The sequence below is a fragment of the Labeo rohita genome, chromosome 25 (genome assembly GCF_022985175.1).
Source record: "Labeo rohita strain BAU-BD-2019 chromosome 25, IGBB_LRoh.1.0, whole genome shotgun sequence".
Lineage (NCBI taxonomy): Eukaryota > Metazoa > Chordata > Actinopteri > Cypriniformes > Cyprinidae > Labeo > Labeo rohita.
The window spans coordinates 6,089,198-6,109,900 of record NC_066893.1 but is presented as its reverse complement, the minus strand read 5'-3'; the positions used below and the strand labels follow the sequence as shown (position 1 = coordinate 6,109,900).

Sequence of the window (20,703 nt, the reverse complement as noted above, 5' to 3'; positions counted from 1 at the left end):
ATCTCACAATTGTGAAAAAATTGCTGTTAGCTTTATTCTGTGTTGGAAACACCAACAAAAACAAAATTGCGAGATGTAAATTATAACTTTTTTCTTATAATTCTGAAAAGTTGAAATTGTCAGATATAATCCCAAGGTGGAAACAAGCTGTCACACTAGCAATTTCTGAGTGAAAACTGCTTCTATGCCATTTTTGTTTTCCAGCGTAGACTTGGCAAGCAGTCCATTTTTAGTTTTATGGTGTTGATTCTGTGATGTAAAAATTTTACACCATTGTTCTTAACTTGCTCAAAATGTTTCATTCTCATTGTGGCTGAAGCCATGACCCCCTGATCCGTGGACTTTACGCGAGCTGCTCTTCTATTTACGATACTCTGATAAGAGCTGCTGGAATGCAGGGGGTTTAGCTGTTTGACTGAAAGGGGGAATAAACTTTACCATCCCAGTGGCAACATGCTTTTCCGAAGGTTTCGAAGGTTTTAGGCAGAACAGTAGAATAAACACTGAGGGCACCGCGTTATGTTTAGTTAAGCATTACAAGAGCCTTTAGATGAGTATATGGGGGGGTCGGGGTAAGATGTGCCACTGATGGTATTCTCTTTAGGCAATGAGAAATGAGGTAAAATTGAAGTTTATCAGTTCACCAACATGTATAATATATTTTTTGACCTGGATAAATTTGCCTTGACACTGAAACTCATTTTACTTACATTGTGGAAAATTTACTTGCTGTGCTACATGTTTTTAGCATAAAAGAGATGCTAAAACAGAAAGCTCTATATGATGGGCTAACATGGTCATGTAACAAAAATTGTGCATTGCTTGCTAGATTTAAGAGGTGGCACATCTTACCCCACACTCCCCCATAATGTAAATACATTAACGTTTTGTACCTTTTTAACAGGAAAGTTTTTTTGAAGTGTGCTCAGAAATAAACCATTTTAGAGCACTCCCATAAAAATGACATAATTACAGATATTTCAGTTCTCATGATTCATAATGCCGCACTTTCCACAGCTTAGATCAGTGCTTTGAAATGTCATCAGCCGTTCAAGAGGTTTGCAGCGATGTGACCACACACTGACAAGAGGAAGATACTAACATGCCTGGGAAAATAACTCTCCTTTGCTCTTTAAATCTGTCGTTAGGATGACATCATCTGACTCGCAGAGTCAATAAAACTCACAGCTGCCCTTCAGTGCAGCTACAAAAAGAGAGAGGAGCGAAAAACAGCATCCATCAGTTAAATATCAAAGAGCAGCATATGCTTCCTTGTAAATAAACTCAAAACAAGGACGCACAAGATATTTAGATGGTTTCAATTAAGAACAATAATTTGTTCTTTCATACAACGAGGATCGGAAAAGAGTAAAGTTAGTGTGGCACAACAGGAACTTTTTTTACCCTTCACATTTTAGTCTGAAATGGAAAAACTGAACACATTAAAATGGATTTGAGTGTTTTTGCAATTGCAGCTTGCACTAGTTGCATAAACTAGGTGTTTTTCAATCTCTGGATGCTGTAGTAGAAATTTCCTCCACAATGCTTAAAGCCGTCCACGCGTTGTTTTTACATTGACATATAGACATTCCTTACAGTAACATTTACCTGTTCGCTGGATACTTGGTATCTCACACGACCGGATATGTGCTGTTCTATTGAATGTCTCATCTTTTGAATGAAGGACTTGCTTTGTAGGTGTCTGTGCAAATATGGCTTAAAGGGACAGTTCACCAAAAATGAATTAAAATGCATCCAAGTATCATATGCAATATATAGTAGTATAGAAAACTGGTGTGTTAAAAAGCACACTTTACTATCCCATGAGGCCACCGAAGAGGTGTTGGTAGTGAAGCGCCGCAACTGAAATTGGTAGGTCACATTACAATGACAACATGGGGAATGTGGTGCATTGCTGTTGCTGGTGTAAACAGGGCTTAAAAGGGTAGTTCGTCATTTACTCACCTTCATGTTGTTTTTAAACCTGTATGCATTTCTTTCTACTGTGGAATCTAAAAATATTTACATATATTACAAATATTTATTCAAAATATCTTCTTTTGTGTTCCGCTGTGTTTCCATCAGTGTTGGGGGTAACGCATTACTAGTAACGCAAGTTACGTAATCAGATTACTTTTTTTTGAAGTAACTAGTAAAAGTAACACATTACTTTTTAATTTACAAGAAAATATCTGAGTTACTTTTTCAAATAAGTAACGACAGTTACTTCTTTTTTTTCCCATTTATTGACTGAAAGCTCTCCTGTCCCCATATTGAGAGAAAGTAAGAAGATGTTACTTTAGTGCTAGAATAAATGTGAACATGCACCTCACTTACACACACACAAAAAAAGTTTGAGTTTTCCTCAAAATTAATAAAAACAGCTACATGCAACTCTCAGAATATGACACTAATTTGCAATAATTAAATGTTAAATAATAATAAATATAATTTATATATTCAATCCTGATTTACTAATCAACGTCTTTGCTGCTGACCTTCGATGATCCAATTCAACCATATTAAAAAGCAAAAATTACTCAGGATAAGCTAACATTGTTCTTCTTTTTTTATTGCTGAAAAGTATTTAACTTTCGTGTTTAACTTACTTGTTGAGTTTACTTTTCCTTCAGCCTGAGGCTTTTTGTGTGAACAGGCTTTTACATTTGCCAAAAATATAACTTTTTATATTAAAACAAACAAGCATGCCCTGCCCAGATTTAAAAAGTAACGCAAAAGTAACGTAATGCATTACTTTCTGTAAAAAGTAACTAACATAATTCACCAACACCCTTCAAATTGCACGAATTAAAACTGTGAATTGAAAAAACGCATAATGGAAAAATATCATATGCAGGGGGTTTAGCCGTTTGACTGAAAATGGGAATAAACTTTACCATCCCTGTGGCAGCGTGTTTTTCCGAAGGTTTCGAAGGTTTTAGGCAGCAAAGTAGAATAAACACTGTGTTATGTTTAGTTAAGCATTACAAGAGCCTTTAGATGAGTATATAGGGGGGGTCGGGGTAAGATGTGCCACTGACGTATTCTCTGTAGGCAGTGAGAAATGAGGTAAAATTAAAGTTTATCAGTTCACCAACATGTACAATATATTTTTAATATAATAATATTTTTTTTTACCTGGATAAATTTGCTTTGACACTTAAACTCATTTTACTTTCAATGTGGAAAATTTACTTGACATGCTACAAGTTTTTAGCATAAAAGAGATGCTAAAAACTTGAAAAAGCTCAGTTTCGCAAAAACTCCCATATATCGCATAAAAGGTTTTATGTTCACATGGGGTGGTTTTTCAGGCAATTGGAAAAAGGAATATTTCACAAAACTGCAATTTTTCACATTTACAGGTCATCTTGTGTACATAAAAGTCACATGATCATCATTTTAACATACTATAGCCTCAAAAAAACACATCATATGTGGCCCCTTACACAAACATTGACTACACAATGCTTGAATAAGGGGCTTGCCTTGCCATTAAAGCTTGGATAACCCCTTAGTCTTTAGCCAATGCTTGTGTTTATACCAGGCAGTTTCAGAAATGTCCCAGAAATAGCTCTCCACGCTGGTTCCGTAAAAACAGATGCCTACGTCTATTGCGATTAAAATTAATGGCTAGTGCGGTGACTGCGATATACTTAAACCTACCAACATCCATCGCCATGACTTACTGTGAGAGGAAAAAATTATGTTTAGAAGCATAACATCGGTTAATGGAAAATGCTGTCATTTCGCAACAGTTTTTTACCGGCATTTATAAAACATTGCAAAAGTTTTGTGCAAATCCATAATGGAAACGAATGCACCTAGTGAGTAAATAATGAGATAATTTTCTTTTTTGGGGGAGTAATCACTTTCAGCCTTCCACCAGTAATAACAACACCCTGTCTCAAGGTCATATATCCGACAATTGACATTTACTGAGCAGTTTCACTTTAATAATTAAGGTTAAGAGCTGGAAAGGGAAACTCAGGTCGGAGGTCAACTTCCATGTGACCCATTTGAGGCTGACCAATCTAGCTCAGCCAGTGCCCTGCAAGACCAGACTTGGCTGTGGTAAATTAGGGCAGGCAACAATGGGAAAAACATTTCCCAATCCGTCAAGCCCTCCAAATCCTTTCAGCCTCAGGGCACCAGGCTGTGGAAGTTTAGTCAACACATTGTCAAGGGAGGTGATACATGCTGAATGTAAGCCAGGCTCGTGTTTTCTTTTCCCTTTTCCTCTCTCTCTCTCGCTTTATTGTTTCCATTTAATTCAGAAATGGGTCTGTGAAACATTTTGTCAGTCAATACGCTCACCATGACTGAAAATCTGTTTTCACTTCCATAACTCTTGGAGGAAGGTATTTCCAGACATGAAGGAAAAAGAAAAGCAGGCCACATAATCAGACTGATAGTGGTAAATAAATCAGATATTAAATGACATCACTGGCAGGATTGACATCATTCATGTGGCTTCTGCCAAAGAAAATGAAGTAATCCTGTCTGGGTGATTAACAGCCTATAATAATCAGAGGCACGGGAACTGTGTGTGACACATCAGATCTTGCCATAAGCCCTTTGTGAAACTGTATGGTTGGTTTGGTCTTTATACTGTAGTTGGGTTATGAGTAGAAACTGGTTTGTACATTTGCTGCAGGCCGAGTGCCACAGGTAACTGCAGCCATGCTAATATTCAGAACATCTAGACTGCGATTTTCAGTGGTTCAGCTAATAGGAAATTGTTAACCTTAATAACTTGTTTCAGGCAAGTGCTGTCAAACGATTAATTGTGATTAATCGCATCAAAAATAAAGTTTTTGCTTACATGATATGTAAACAAAAACTTTTATTTTGGATTAATCGAATAATCGTTTGACAGCACTATTTCAGACTAGCCAGTTAGATTGTATATTTTTCTTTCCTAGTGAAAATAATCCCAAAATACCCAAGTTAGAGTAATTTGCTGCAACAAATCTGATCTACAAATGAGCAGAACCTTCTGAGAACTTTACTAAAGGTTCCTCAATGAACCTACTCGGTGACAACACAAATGTTTAGTTCATGCCAAAAAGCAAAATTCCATAAAAATGTTTTCACCTTCAGGAGATGCAAGATGCAAATAAGTTGGAGAAATGTAGCATTACATCACTTGCTCACCAATGGATACTCTGCAGTGAATGGGTGCCGTCAGAATGAGAGTCCAAACAGCTGATAAAAACATCACAGTAATACACAAGTAATCCACACCACTCAAATCAAAACCCACCATCACACTGTTTTAGACTGTTTTCACTTGTGAATGGTGCTTGATCTGTGCAGATTTCTCTCCTGATTCAAAAAAGGCATTTTTTTTTTCTGGACAAAGCAATATTATGATTAGAGGACTGTTGTATTTTAGCCTGAAGCAATGGTTTGAAGTTAAAAATGTCTTAATAATTTATTTTGTTCTAACAAAATGTTAACTTACTTGTGGATTATTGTGATGTTTTTATCAGCTGTTTGGACTCTCATTCTGACGGCACCCATTCATTGCAGAGGATCCATTTGTGATATGAATATTTGTAATGCTGAATTTCACTTTTAAAGATGGCTCTTTGGCCAATAAGTTCTTTGAAGGGTTTGTAGGGTTCTTGAATTGCTATCTGCATCTTTAGCAATTAAAAAAAAAGTTTTAGGTGTTACATTATAGGTTCTTTCCTCTTAACAAGTTGGTTTTACCATTGTCATTTATTAAAAAACTCAAAAATTAGTTGTGGAACCCAAAAAGGTTCACTTATGGCATCCTTATGGCATTCTCTTTCTTTCTAAAACACTTTTTTTCTTTTAATATTGATAAATGAGTATTGATCTATCAACATGCCAGCGTTTATGGCTAGCTGTAAAGTCATTGTAGAAACATCTGACGTGTCCTGAAATTCTTCTGAGGGTCATTGGTGACCTGTGTTCTCCTTTAATTGACCCTGAATCCCTAAAGGACCCAAAATTCCATTTACTCACCTTTATGTACTTCCAAACCTGTGTGAAGGTCTTGTTTCTACAGAGCACAAAAGAAGATATTTTGGAGAACACTGAGGTCCAACCAACAATGAAGCCCATTGTTTTCCATCGTATGGACCAAAAAACACTGAGTGTTTTCAAAATATCTTCTTCTGTGGCCTAGATAAGCTAGATAAACACAGAGGTGCTTCAGCTTCTTGAGTGTAAGACCCTGCAGTCTCTGTCACCCTGAGGTGGTGTCGAATGCCAGACCAGATGTTCCACTGGCTCTGAATCTCAACCAAGGGAGTAAACAAACTGTTGTTAGGTTTCTCTAAGAGGTCTGTGTATCATAGTCAACGGGACTCTTCTGGACTTGGAGTCATTCATCATTCGACCACATGGGTCAAGAAAGAAAAATGATTATCTTCTAATGTAACAAGGGACTTGTTCTCATTTCTCTTCCTGCAGAGTGACAGCTCAGCGAAGTATCGAAGATGCTGAGGAGATCGAGAGAGAAAGGCGACGTCGGGCCCGGGAGGCCTTCCGCAGTCAACAAAGCCTGTCTGGATCTGCTGGTTCCCCTCAGGACAGTGTGAACCCTCCTGAGACCGGCCTGTAAGTGTGAACGCCATAGTGTTCTTATAGCACTTCACCTGGTTTTTGTTATGCTTGTTTTGTTGCCTGGCAGATTTCCATCTGAAATATGGAAATATGGGCTTGCAGCATGTCTGGTTCTCATTGCAGCTTTTTCACAGCGACAGAAGAAGACCGTCTGACCGATATGTAAAACAACTAACCATGGTTAGTTTAGTGTTGGGGCCAATAAGAGTGTCCATGATAAAGAAAAGGATAAATCTAGTTAAAAACAAATCCACCAAGTTCTTGCCATCAGTTACCATCATTTCTACTTATATATATACAGGGCCTAAAATTAACATTTGCTAAGCGCCAAATGTGAGTAAAAATCGGTGTTGGTGAGTATATGTAACAGTGTCAGTCGCCAGTTGGTGGGTAAAACTTTTATGAAATATAATAATGCAATCTAGTGAAAACAGCCAGTTTTTAAAGAGATTCACTGTTTTTGACGTAAGCACATAAAATAATCTTTTCCGAACACAAGATCATCGTGTTTCACTGTCATAAGTGACAAGATCGAATCAAATAATGGTATACAAACGGCTGATAAGGTCAGAGCAGTGTGATGGCTAGCTTGTTCTTAGACATAGTTCTAATAACTTTTACCTGAGAAGATATTGCTGCTTCATTTCAGAAAAATAACTTTTCTCTTCTTTATTCTTCATAACCCGAGAATGTGGCGACACATACCCGGGGTTACGTCGCCTAAACAGTGTAGTAAAGTAAATTTGGAAAGGCTGCGTGTTTGACTGTACGCAAACACTGAACCGATTCGGACAGCGCACCAGTAGTGTTTCAACGGATGAAAACACAGACAATTATGTAAAAATGCGCAGTTTTGGCGACTTACCTCGTAACCATATTTTAAATGAGTTATAAAGTCTTAAATGATCGTAAATTTTATCACGTCACCGGCCATTGGCAGGTGTGGCAAAAAGTTAGTTTTAGGCCCTCTATATATATTATAGAAAAAAAAGCATTTTTTTGGCAAATACAGGTAATATGCCATAGAAATATGCTGTTTTTTTAATGTTTATGACTGTTATAGCAGCAGCTGTGGTCCGATCTCCCTACAAAATTTGCATGCTTATTTAGAATCACCTGTCGGATGCGCTCACCAGGTTTTGTGTTTTAGTTTAGGCTTTATAGGATTTGGGGTATATTTGGACAGCCCCCTTTTCTAAACGGCCCCATAATAGCCTCCCAAAAGCTAGATTTCAACATTTTATTTGATAATTATTGATCTAGAAAGTCCAGACAATTGCACTTCAGTGTTTTTTTTTCAAGATTGAGTGAAAAACTTAGGACTAATTTGCAAAACTAGGTTTTTCACATCTTCTCAATCATTTAACTAACGGTTTGATTAACAGCAGTGGTTCTAGAGGCAAAGTCGTTCAGAACAAGGAGGTCTATCATATGACAAGAATATTGTGCATATGTTTGAAAAAACGTGCAATATACAATTGTTTACACCCTTTAAAAATGCAATATCGCCCCTCCAGTGGACAATTTCTTTCAAATTTCTCACAGACTTTTAGGGTCGTGAGTCAGACAGGCCCACCAAGTTTCGTTCTGATCAGCCTCTGTTAACCTTGTCTAATAGGTGCTCAAAGTTCATCGGCCTATGGAGGCCATGTTTTTTTGAGCACTTTGGACCAAGAGCATGCGTCCCAGTTTTCATGTTAATGGGACAAATGGCTGCGTAGTTATTAGGGATGGGACGATAAATCATTGCAACGTGAATCGAGAAGTGATTCAGCATTGATTCGAGATTTTCCAAACACATCGCGATTCTTTCTCAAATCGATTCTGAGCTTAGTTTTGAACAGCAGATGGCACTGCTTGCTTTAGAAACAGCCGTGCACTGCATGTTTCCAAATCCTTACACGCACTTGAACCGTAAATAATAATTTATACAATTTGAAAAGATTAAAGGGAATTACAAGGGTGTTTACAGTGGGCTGTGTTTACAATAATCCCGCGTCATAAAAGCATTCTGAGCCGAGGTGAAATTACATAACTCAGAATCGATTACAAAGAGAATGGCGATGCATTTGGAAGATCTCAGAATCGATACACGAATCGATGTATTGTCCCATCCCTAGTAGTTATAGCCAATTTAAACATTTTCCACCCTCTTGTAGCACCACCAAGTGGCCAAGCTCAGCAGCTTTTTTCATGTGACCTCAGCTCTTACATACGCGTTGTGAGTTTGGCAAAGATATCTCATTCTGTTCAAAAGTTATAGCTGTTTTAGTAAAGGCGGCCCCGCCCCTTTCAAAACGTTTTGGCATCCTTCTGCGACGGAGAGTCGAAACTTAAACTTTTTTTGATAATTACTGATGGTCACTCTCCGGAGAATCTTCATGCACTAGTTTGGTTCTGATCAGGTGAAAAACTAGTTCACAAAAGTAGGCTTTTCAAAAAAATGCATAATACCTGAAAATTGATGGATTAATCCGACATAAGACACTTGAGCCTGCGGTTTAGGAGTTATGAGTGATTTCGAACTTTTGATCACTGCAATGCCCCCGTCAGGCCGATTGGGGTGAGGCTTGGTGATGTTGTACATGGTTTGATACTAGTACTCCACAAAGTTTCAAGTCTCTATGACTTACGGTTTGATCTGCATGATCAGTTTTACGTTTTACATGCTGATCCTTGGCCATTCTAACTATTACAATAGAGTTTTAGTGCTATGCGCTTGAACCCCTAATAAAATATTGCGCCAAACTAAGGATCAGATGTTTTTTCTCGATTAATGATGTCAGGAGATTGTATAATCCTGACAGTTTTTACTTTTTTGAAATGAACAATAAATCATAAATGAAAAACATGGTAAAATATATAAATACACAGGTAACTGTATGTATGAATTGCATTTGTAATGAACACATTTAGAGATGCGGATCTCTAAATGAAAAAAAAAAAGATTAATGTAATGTCATTGACCCTATTACATGTTTAGTGTCAGGATTATGGTTTTAAGGTAAGGCTTAGCAAAAGGTCAGTTTAGTTTTCTTTCTCTCTCCTTCTCTCTCAGCTAAACATACACGTGCATATGTACAGTGGCACAGCTGTTCTCTCATCATGACCTAATCTCTGAAGAATTTTTTGCGAGCATGCCTCTGGAGATGGGTTTATGTCATATCCCGCACCACAGCGCTTTGCTTTTAATCAAAGAAACATCACATCCCACATATTTTATATGTGTGAAGTTAAACACAGCTCTCTGAGTCAAACTGTTTGAAGCAGAAATAGGTCATCTAAGGCCACTTTGTAATTATCCTCGATCAGAGAAGATTTAAAGGCTCACTCTTGGCTTAGAAACACATGAATCATTTTCAAGACTTTTTAGATCGGTTTAACACAGAAGGAGGTTTTTAGAAATGCCTGTATGTGCAGGAGTTTTCAAACTAGGCTCATACAATAAGCTTGGGTGTAGTAAATAAGCACTGAGCATTGAGAAACGGGCTGTTGAATTGTATCGACTGATTGTTGATGTCCAGTCGTTATGCTTTGCTGAAAATCTGCTTAATAATCTTGTGGAATTTGCTTTGCATTCCTTTACGGCAGCTCCTAATTCAAGGCTTCTCAATGAGGGTGTCAGTAAAAACTGTTTCTTTTATCAGTGTTCTGAGCTTGAGTCCAGGTGTGTGTGTTTAAACCTTTCGTGAACTCTTTGAACAATCCCTTACATAAATTTACTTTTGCAACAATAGTTAGTTTCAATTAAAGTAGTTTGTATGGGTTGGTGAAGTGATGCTCGTCTAATTTAAACAAAAATACATTTAAATTTCAATTCATACATGGGTCAAAGATGTTAAGATGTCCACCTCAAAAGAAATTTACAAAAGAAAAAGAAAAAAATTTTATGTCCATAAAAAAAAAGAAAATTAAATGTAAGTGTCTACTTTTAAGGTTTACGTTTATGGAGAATAAAAAGTCAAAATTTGATTGAAATTAGTGAAATTAGTCATAAATTTTATTGTGTTTTTAATGAGTAAGAAATTCTTACTGGCATAATGGGTAAAACCTAGGATAGGGGCAAATTTTAAAAACGTAGAATTACAATTAATTAGTATTTGGGGTGAAAGTAATTCATCTTTTATGTCATAAATTGATTTTTGTTGTAAATATGCCTGCCAAGATTGTTACACTGAATGACATTTTAGTACACTGTAAAAAATAAAAGACACAATTTGTTGAGTCAGCTTAAAATAATTAGTTACCCTGCTGCCTTAAAATTTTAAGTTCAGTCAACTAAAATAAGTTTAGTCAACTTGAAATGTGAAGTTGTACTAAGTAACAACTTAGATATTTGTGTTTGCTAAACTTAACAGATGGGTAAGTAACCCAGCTGCCTTAAAATTTTAAGTTGATTCAACTCAAATGTCTAAGTTGTCACTTAGTATAATTTAACATTTCAAGTTGAATAAACTTTTTTTGAGTTGACTGAACTTAAAATTTTAAGGCAGCCAGGTTACAAATTATTTTAAGTTGTCTCAACAAATTGTTTTTTACAGTGTAGGTATCTTCTGTAAATTAGGGTAAAATGTTTAATATTTATTTTTTGCTCCGAAAAACAAAAACGCAGTTACACTAAACAGAAAACTTTTAATTATTTCTTTTGGAAAAACAACAATTTAAAGCAGTATTACATTTATTGTTATTATGCTTAAACCCTTTTTTGTCTTTGGCCCACATACAATGATAATATGTCGAAATATATTTAAACAATATATTTGAACATTCAAAATTTTCGTCTGCCAAATCAAATATGATTAACCAACCAATCAGTGAAGTGGAACCTACCAAAATGCAGAAAAAAACAGGAAATTATGTCATAAAGAGGGTCCCCTGTTTTACAACTGTCCAAAAAGTCCAAAATCTCAATTTCAACATTTTGAACAATGGGGCCCTACAATCATTTTCTTTTCTTTTTTTCAGAAATTCTGTTGTTTTAATTTTTCTGATAATTAAATGAAGGCATTAAACACATTTATTTTTAGTTAAAATAAAAATTACACCCTTTTAATTTGTTGCCAACGGTTTATCTTTAAAAACTAATACATGGAAGAAAAATCGTGTGAATATTCTGTTTAATGTAATAATAATCGTAGATTTTTTTCTACAATTAGGTGGTTAATCTTGTTGTAATATTTATTTGTTTAGCATTTAATTTTTTAATTTTTAATTTTTTTTTAATTTGCCAGAAATAGGAATATATAAACACCTACATTATACTGTACTAAAGTAATACAAGACTAATACATTTCTTTTACATGTTAAACTGTACTTTTATTTTGACAGGTTGCCAGTTAGTTTTTGTGTGTATACACTATGATATGATGCTAATTTTCTCAAATGAAATGGTAAAATTCACATGAAGTGACTCTCACAGCAGCTCTGGAGATTAAGGTCATGTATTTATGTCGTCATATAATGAGACCCAAAGGCTGAAAATCACTGCAAGCATAACGCGGGCCACCCCCCCTAATATAATGGCAGGGGAAACACTGTAATGAAATTATGTAGTTTAATTACAAAATAAACGTAACTGTAATCCGTTACAGTTACTGAGAAAAAAATTAAATGTAATTAAATTACAGTTACTTCTGAAAAGGTTACAGATTCCAAAGGGGGTTACATATGAATATTTTCACATACACACACAGATTTAATTTCAGTTCTGTTGCTTTTATATGAAAATAAATACAATGAACAAGACACTCAAAGTGCTTGCTGTTTAATTCCATAAGAAAGGTGTATTTATCATCCATTTTACATCCAATAGAAACATGTATTTTACATTTTTATAGTAATATAACAACAATCACATATATCTCACACAGAGATCCCACTGTCATAGTGTTTGGGAATATGCATGCAAAATTTAAACACATAACCACATGATATTAGATTAAAAAATAAAACATTTTGGAGAAAGGCAACATCACGGTTGTTTGAACCAAGGAGCATTAAGCTGTATCGTCAGCCAGTTGTTTCCTATCGTGCTTTTGGTGTGCGCAGTCGGTGGAGAACCACTGTGCCTGACTGTTCAATCCGACTGAGTTTTTTGGCACACATCAGCATGACATCAGAGCAAGGCGTTTGTAACTCAGACACATTTCTAACCAGCATGCATCTTGCGGTGATCACCGGTGGTTGGTTCTACACAGCACACTGCCTAAGTTAAAAAAAATATTATGTGAAATAGTTATCATTATGCAACAACAGTGGCATTTCATCAAAATCCTCTGGTTGCCCCTGGCAAATGATCGAAAACAACAACAAACTAACACCTGTCAGATCATCACACGCACCTCTGCTCACATCTGTTTTGCGAGGAGCGCGTTTGAAGTCGGTGTCTCGTGTTAATAAGCTGGCACAGTGACTTCAGCGCATAGTTTCTCTCGTCAAAGTATCACCATCCCAGGTGTGTGGGACTACGTGCTGCTTTCACTGACTGGAGCCATTCATGCCTGACTGTTAACTTGCCCAGATTCCCCATGAATGTGATTATATAGGTCTGCCTTTCATTCCTCTAAAAACATCTAATGTCTCACTCCATAGTAATGGAGTCTAAATCATATTTAAAGAAAAGTCAGGAGCCTCATTTGATCCTGAATTCCATGGATTTCAACCTATGTTGAAAGTGACGAACAAATCAGAATTTATAAAGGCAATGCAAATGTTCTTATGCAATGAAGTTCTGCCATTTTTTAACTGCTAAGCTATGGCTCATGTAAGATTGTATTTACCTATAAGTGTGTTGTTGTTGTTTTTCTAGTTATGAAAGTGAATTCAAACCCAGCAGTCATATTGCTGTGGATGAGGATGAAGGTTTCAGCGACTGGTCCCAGAAGCTGGAACGGAGAACACGGTCCAGAATGGATGAGAACGGCAGTGGAGAAGAGTTACAGCAGGAGGAGAAAGATGTGAATGCAAGATCTAGACAAAGTGAGAAAAGCAGCTTCACCACCTCCATACAGTATCAGCAAATACAGGACAGGGAGGAAGAAGAGAAAAGACCAGTGACGAGGAGGAGCGCTGAGAGACGAGTGGAGATCAGCGAGAGGGTGAGCAGTCCAAAACCAGAGGAATGGCATGACGACATTAGAGAGAGCAAAAGAAGACAACAGGAAACAAAGCCACCAATGGAGAACAAGGTGCCAGGACGATTGTTACAATATTAGAAGTACAGTATAAAATATCATGTGTGTTGCTATGTCTAAATCAATGCCATCACTCACAGACAAAAGAGGAGAAGAAGGAGGTGAAGGTGTCATACACGTCTAAAGTCTTCCTACAGCAAGACAGAACGCCTAATGGCAATGGAGTGGCAGTTGCAGAGGAAATGACATCACATCTGGTCAAAACCAAAAGATCACCCAGGTAAGATGTTTCCATGCACTTCGTCACACAGAGGTTTTTGGGTAAATCTTATGAAGTTGTGCTCAGGTTACATGTGTCCCCCAAATCAATCAATCAATCAGTCAAAGAAAAAAAAAAAAAGCATTTTGCATTTAGAAAAGTGAAGGACCATTGCATTTTTTTTTTATTGTGACATGAATTTCATGACAAATAAGGACAGTTTTTCCTGTAATTCTTATTAACGTAAATATCAGTGTATATGTGTGTATATACCGTTGTATTTTGCTCACCAAGGCTGCATTTATTATTTATTTGATCGAACATGCAGTAAAAACAATAACACTATAAAAAAATTATTACAATAAAAAGTTTTCTGTCTGAATATATTTTAAAATGTAATTTATTCTTGTGATGCAAAGCTGAATTTTCAGCATCATTACTCCAGTTTTCTGTATCACATGATCCTTCAGAAATCATTCTCTCATGCTGATTTGCTGCTCAAGATTATTAAGATTATAATTTTTTATTTATTTATTTTTTTTTTTTTATGCATTCTATTCCTGAAAAAGTTTAAAAAAGATAATAATCTTAATAATTTTAATCTTAAATAAAAGTCTTTTGTAACATCATAAATGTCTTTACTATGGAAACTCGTTTTTGCCAACAAAGGTTTTTGCCAACAAAGGTTTTTGCGACTTTTTATCTCACAACTCTGTTTTTCACAGAATTGTTAGATATATACTCACAATTGTGAGTTATCAAGTCAGAATGATATAAACGTGCAGTTCAGACTTTTTTTCACGCAATTCTGACTTTTTTCTCAGAATTGTGAGATTTATAATTGCAATTTGCGAGTTATAAAGTCCAATTTTGAAAGGTAAAAAAAACTTACGTTCTCAGAATTGCGAATTTATATCTTTCTTACTTAATAACTCACAATTGCAAGTTTATATAATGTAATTCTGAGTACATTTCTTAAAACTGCAAGTTTATGTTTTGCAATTCTGACTTTATAACAATTTATATCATGCAATTCTGAGAAAAAAGTTCTGATTTTTTACTCGCAATTGCCACAATTTAGACTTTCACATAATTCTGACTTTCTCAGTTTTGTGAGATTTAAACTCACAATTGTGAATTATAAAGTCCAATTTTGAAATGAAAAGCAAACTGATATGTTCTCAGAATTGCAAGTTTATATCTCACAATTCTGATGTAATAAGAGTGAGTTTATATCCCGCAGTTGAACGTTTGCAAAGATCTTGATTGACAGGCGATCTGACCAGTCATAACGCAGAATCCGGCATTCTGTCTGACAAACAAATCAGATAGGAGAGTAGATCAACTTTGGTGGACTTAAAATTGAAAAATGTAGTGTATTGATGTCTTTTCGCAGTTGAAATAAAATACGTCATGTAAAAATAAAAATATGATCGGTTCACATGTGCTGCTTGAACTGAGGCAATACAGCAATCTGTCACAACACATTAAATAACCACAAAACTGTATTTATTGTTTGAATTTCTTAAAAAAAAAAAAAAAGGAAAAATTTTAAAACTGAGACCTTGTTTTATACGAAGAAGTAACCTGCTCTGTCTTGTCTGTCAGCGTGTTGTCAGTTTCTTATTTGTTCATCGATGTTTTTTTACTGCGTGAACATGATTGTAATGATTAATGATCCACTGGAGGCGAGTTGAAGTTGATGAACCCAAGTGCAGCTTTATTAATCCAAACGTGATATCCAAACAAACAATGATCCAAACAATGACCTGATGACTTGATGACTTGACTTGACATGAACAAACTTAACATGAACCAGACTTGACTATGAATAGACTTAGCATAAACGCAAACACAGACTCATCAACAGCAGGTTGCAACATTAATACACGACAAGAGACAATTCTTCTACTTCTTCTTTTAGTTTTTTTGGCGAGTTACAGACCAACGTAAAAGGTGGATACCGCCACCTACTATATTGGAGTGTGTAAAATCATGGCTTCATTGATCTTATTTTATATTCTTCTACTTAAGCCAGTTTCATATTTTTTAATATATTAAAAAAAAAATAATAAATCATAACTACCTTAACATCTTGACAAGATACAATGGCAACATGAGGGCTATATATACCAAACAGTAACAGTCACATGACAAGAACAAACCAATGAGCAAACAGACTAGAACAACCAATGAGAACATGACACATAGAATTAAGGAACCAATGGCGGGAATAAAAGAGCGCAAGGGAAGCAAAACACAAACAGCATGAATCAAACTACAAAATAAAAGACATGAAAACAAGAACGAGAACAAAACCCTAACAACTCCACGTTACAATGATGTGTAGTGTGAGCGGGTTTTTGCGAAGGGTCAATTCTGACTTTATTATTTGCAATTGCGAATTTCTATCACACAATTCTGAGAAAAAAGTCTGAATATGCGAGTTTGTATCTCACAATTCTGATTTTTTAAACTCTCAATTGCAGGTGTATATCTCACAATTGTTTTTCATGCAATTCTGACTTTTTTTTCTCAGAATTGTAAGATTTAAACTTGCAATTGTGAGTTATTAAGTCAGAATTGTGAGATACTGTATAAAATCGCAATTCTGAGAATTACGTTTGTTTTTCCTTTCAAAATTCGACTTTATAACTCGCAATTGCGAGTTTGTATCATGTAATTCTGACTTAATCAGACCTTGTTTTATACCACGAAGTAACCTGCTCTGTCTTGTCTGTCGGCGTGTTGTCAGTTTCTGCATGAATATGTTGTGTAGTGTGAGAGCAGCATTTGTCGGACATAGCAACACTAAGGAGGGCGGGTCTTTGTGAAGGGTCAATTCTGACTTTATACCTCGCAATTGCAAATTTATATCACACAATTCTCAGAAAAAACTGTTTCATTAAAATGACTGTATATCGCCCACAAAATTTCAACAAAAATCAAAAGTGCATGGTAGTTTTTCTGTAACTGTAGTTATAATGTTATATTAGGTGGGGATTTGCCTGGTCTCATGCAAAAACATACTTTTGGGAATTTTTTGCGAGATGCAAAATACGAACCAATAAGTATGTATCATCAATATAATGTATCATTGCTGAATAAAGGTTAAATTCATAAAGTGTAAAAAAATAAATAATATTTTTATATATTATTATTCACCATTTTTAAAATACAGCCTCTTTAATAATCAATGAAAGGGAAAATTATGTACTGACAAAATAATTGTTTTGTTGACAGTTATGATGCTCTTGATTAGGAATGATTTAGCTTGACTAACATTTTAAGCTGACTTTAGGGGAAAAAATAAATGTACAATTTGGTCTTGTTAAATTTAGAGGCTTATGTCATATGTGTTATAGACATGACCTAATATTGTTGCTGCCAAAAAAAAGTTGTGCCAGGAAGTTTCTAAAATGGCTGTTAAGGGAGTTAATGAATATCTAGTCTCGTATAGCCAGACCTTCAACTAATACTGTAAGATCTGTCCCATTTCACTGCTTATTCTGGCCAAGAACTTTCCACCTCGACAGAAAGTCTGACTAACATGTAAACTGACCAACCACAAATTTTATTTTTATGTGCTGTTTAAGTTGATCTGAGATAGACTGTGTGGAAAAATAATAAAAAAGACCAGAAATGTATGACCGATCTGATCAGAATGTCCAAAACTAATAATTACTGATTGTTTCACGGAAATAATGGACATGCCACCTGAGACTAATCTCATTTTCCTATTCTCCACTCTTCTCCAGCAGGACTGTAGATGTAGACCAGACCTTTGAGACGAAGAAAGACATGCACGCTGGTCTAGAGACCGAACTGAAGCTGGAGAAGATCAGACGCAGCCACCAGGAGAAAGAGAACCAGGAGATGGAGCAGCTACGGCAGCGTCAGGCCGAGGCTGAGCTGGAGCTGGAAGAACTGAAGAAGAAGAGAGAAGAACGACGCAAGGCTCGTGAAGAGGATGACCGGAGGAGAGAGGAAGAGGAACAGCAGAAACTGGTCAGAAAAGAGGTGGCTGATTTCTGTTCTGTTTTGGTGGTGTTAAACTGTCTAGGTATCTTCCAGTAGTAGAACACTGTTTGAGGTAAATTGTATTAATAACTACAGGAGGACAAAAGGCAGATGAAGGAGGATATTGAAAGGAGAAGGATGGAAGCAGCTGAGAAGAGAATGAAGAATATCAACATCACTTCCACAGATGGTGATGATCCATTTAACCCCCCTAAACCCCATAAGTCCAACTTTCAAGGTAACTATATTTATCTGCATAAACATTCTAAATGATAATCTCACAATATAGTGATCTTAAAAATAACGGTTCTTTTTTGGCATCTATGGAACCTTTGGAATCTAACATCCATGGAACCTTTCCATTCCACAAAAGATTCAAATTTTTTAAATGTTCTTCACACTATACTCTTAATAATGAAGGTTCCAAACGTGGGTTTTGAAGGAGAAGTCCACTTCCAGAACAAAAATTGACTGATAATGTACTCACTCTTTGTCATCATGTCAAGATGTTCATGTCTTTCTTTCTTCAGCCATAAAGAACGTCTAGGTTACGTACGTAACCCTCGTTCCCTGAAGGAGGGAACAGAGACGTTACATCCCCTGCCACGACCTTACGTCGCGCTGACGCCGGGCTGCTGCTCAGCTCCTCAGCAAAAGCCTGAATGAGTGGTTGCACGCCGCCATCTTATATACCCGTATGTACGGGGGAGTGGCTCGGCATGCAAATACCACTCGCCAATGTTCATGAATGTTCATTGGCCTTTTGAATAAGGCTTGGAGATGATTGGACTCTCAAGCGAGTTCCCATATGTAACGTCTCCGTTCCCTCCTTCAGGGAACGAGGGTTACGTACGTAACCTAGACGTTCCCCTTCAGTCGTTTCACTACGACGTTACATATGGGAACAGACCCATGGAACAGGCCACGAACCAGACGTCGCGTTATGCAACACACCGCGTGCCGACAGGCGGACGTGTCAGCAGACGGATATGAGCGTAACCTTCCCAACGCCCTGGGGGCCCCACAGGGATGCCAGTTGTACTGAAGCAGGAGTTGGGGGGGCGGAGCACATGAAATCTCTACATGTGGAACACAAGAAATTCAATATATCCATAGATTTTAGGGATATATGAGGGAAACATCGGCCTTCTGGCTGACCGTGGAAAAATACTGAAACATGTTGCCACAACCTGCTGGGCGAAGGAGACCCAACCAGAGCACAGACAAGCACTACTCCGCACTAGGCCTGACTGCGGGGCATGGAGGACCCAGGTTCGCCGGAGGGAACAACTGAGGGAAATAGCGCACGGATCCATTAGGAATGGCGCAGCAAGCCGACACCAGCCGGACTCCCACTCGCCTGTGATGTCTATGTTAAGACACGGGAGGATACGGCCTCTACGCGAAGATTGTAGAACCTGGCGAAGGTATTAGGTGTCGCCCAACCCGCAGCTCTACAGATATCTGCTAGTGAGGCGCCATGAGCCAACGCATAGGATGAGGTAACACTCCGTGTGGAGTGGGCACGAACACCTAAGGGGCATGGCTCTCCCTGGTTTTGGTACGACAGGGAGATGGCATCTACCACTCAATGGGCCAATCTCTGTTTGGAGACAGCATTCCCTTTCTGCTGACCTCCAAAGCAGACAAAGAGCTGCTCGGTGTGTCTGAAGTGCCGAGTGCGGTCCACGTATATACGCAGAGCGCGAACTGGACACAGCCGTGCAGAGGCTGGGTCTGCCTCCTCCAGGGGCAGAGCTTGCAGGTTCACCACCTGATCGCGGAAAGGCGTGGTGGGAACCTTGGGCACATAACCGGGCCGGGGTCTCAGGATGACGTGAGAATCGCCGGGCCCGAATTCCAGGCACGCTTCGTCGACAGAGAAGGCTTGTAGGTCCCCTACCCTCTTGATGGAGGCCAGTGCGGTCAGGAGCGCTGTCTTAAATGACAGATATTTTAGCTCAACCGACGCAAGTGGCTCAAATGGGGCCTCCCGCAGGCCCTGGAGGGCGACGGAGAGGTCCCAAGAGGGTATGGGGTGCGGCCTGGGGGGAACCCCTCAGGAACCTCACGATGAGTTGGTGCTTACCTAGGGATGTTCCATCCACTGCATCGTGGTACGCTGCAATGGCAGCAACGTACACTTTGAGAGTTGAAGGGGACAGCCTGCGCTCCAACTTTTCTTGCAGGAAGGAAAGCACTACTGCAATCGTACATCTCTGTGGGTCCTCCCCGTGAGAGGAACACCAGTCGACGAACAGACCCCATCTCAGCGCATAAGCCTGCCTTGTAGAGGGGGCTCTGGACTGAGTGATAGTTTCTATCACGGCCTGTGGAAGGCCGGAGAGGTCTGACGCGTCCCGTCCAGGAGCCAGACATGCAGGTTCCACAGGTCGGGGGCGCGGGTGCCAAATTGTGCCCATCCCCTGAGAAAGAAGGTCTCTCCTCAAGGGGATTTTCCAGGGAAGGGCTGCCGTGAGGGAAATGAGTTCTGGAAACCAGGTCCGGGTGGGCCAGTATGGCGCAACCAGCAGAACCTGCTCCTCGTCCTCCCTGATCTTGCACAGTGTCTGTGCAAGGAGGCTCACTGGGGGAAAGGCGTACTTGGGCCCCGGAGGCCAGCTGTGTGCCAGTGCGTCCCTGCCGAGGCTGTTGGGAGCCTCGTTGAGGGAGTAAAACCGCTGGCAGTGG

At 38.1% G+C, this 20,703-nt stretch overlaps 1 protein-coding gene across 1 annotated transcript in view; it reads left to right on the top strand.

The window, feature by feature from the left end:
* Positions 1-20,703, top strand: part of lsp1a (lymphocyte specific protein 1 a) — a 42,945-nt gene that overhangs the window by 4,228 nt on the left and 18,014 nt on the right. Inside the window, 6 exon segments of the mRNA XM_051100156.1 lie at positions 6,448-6,594; positions 13,409-13,787; positions 13,874-14,013; positions 17,751-18,012; positions 18,109-18,219; positions 18,221-18,250. Of these exon segments, the coding sequence (XP_050956113.1) occupies positions 6,448-6,594; positions 13,409-13,787; positions 13,874-14,013; positions 17,751-18,012; positions 18,109-18,219; positions 18,221-18,250 (1,069 nt within the window).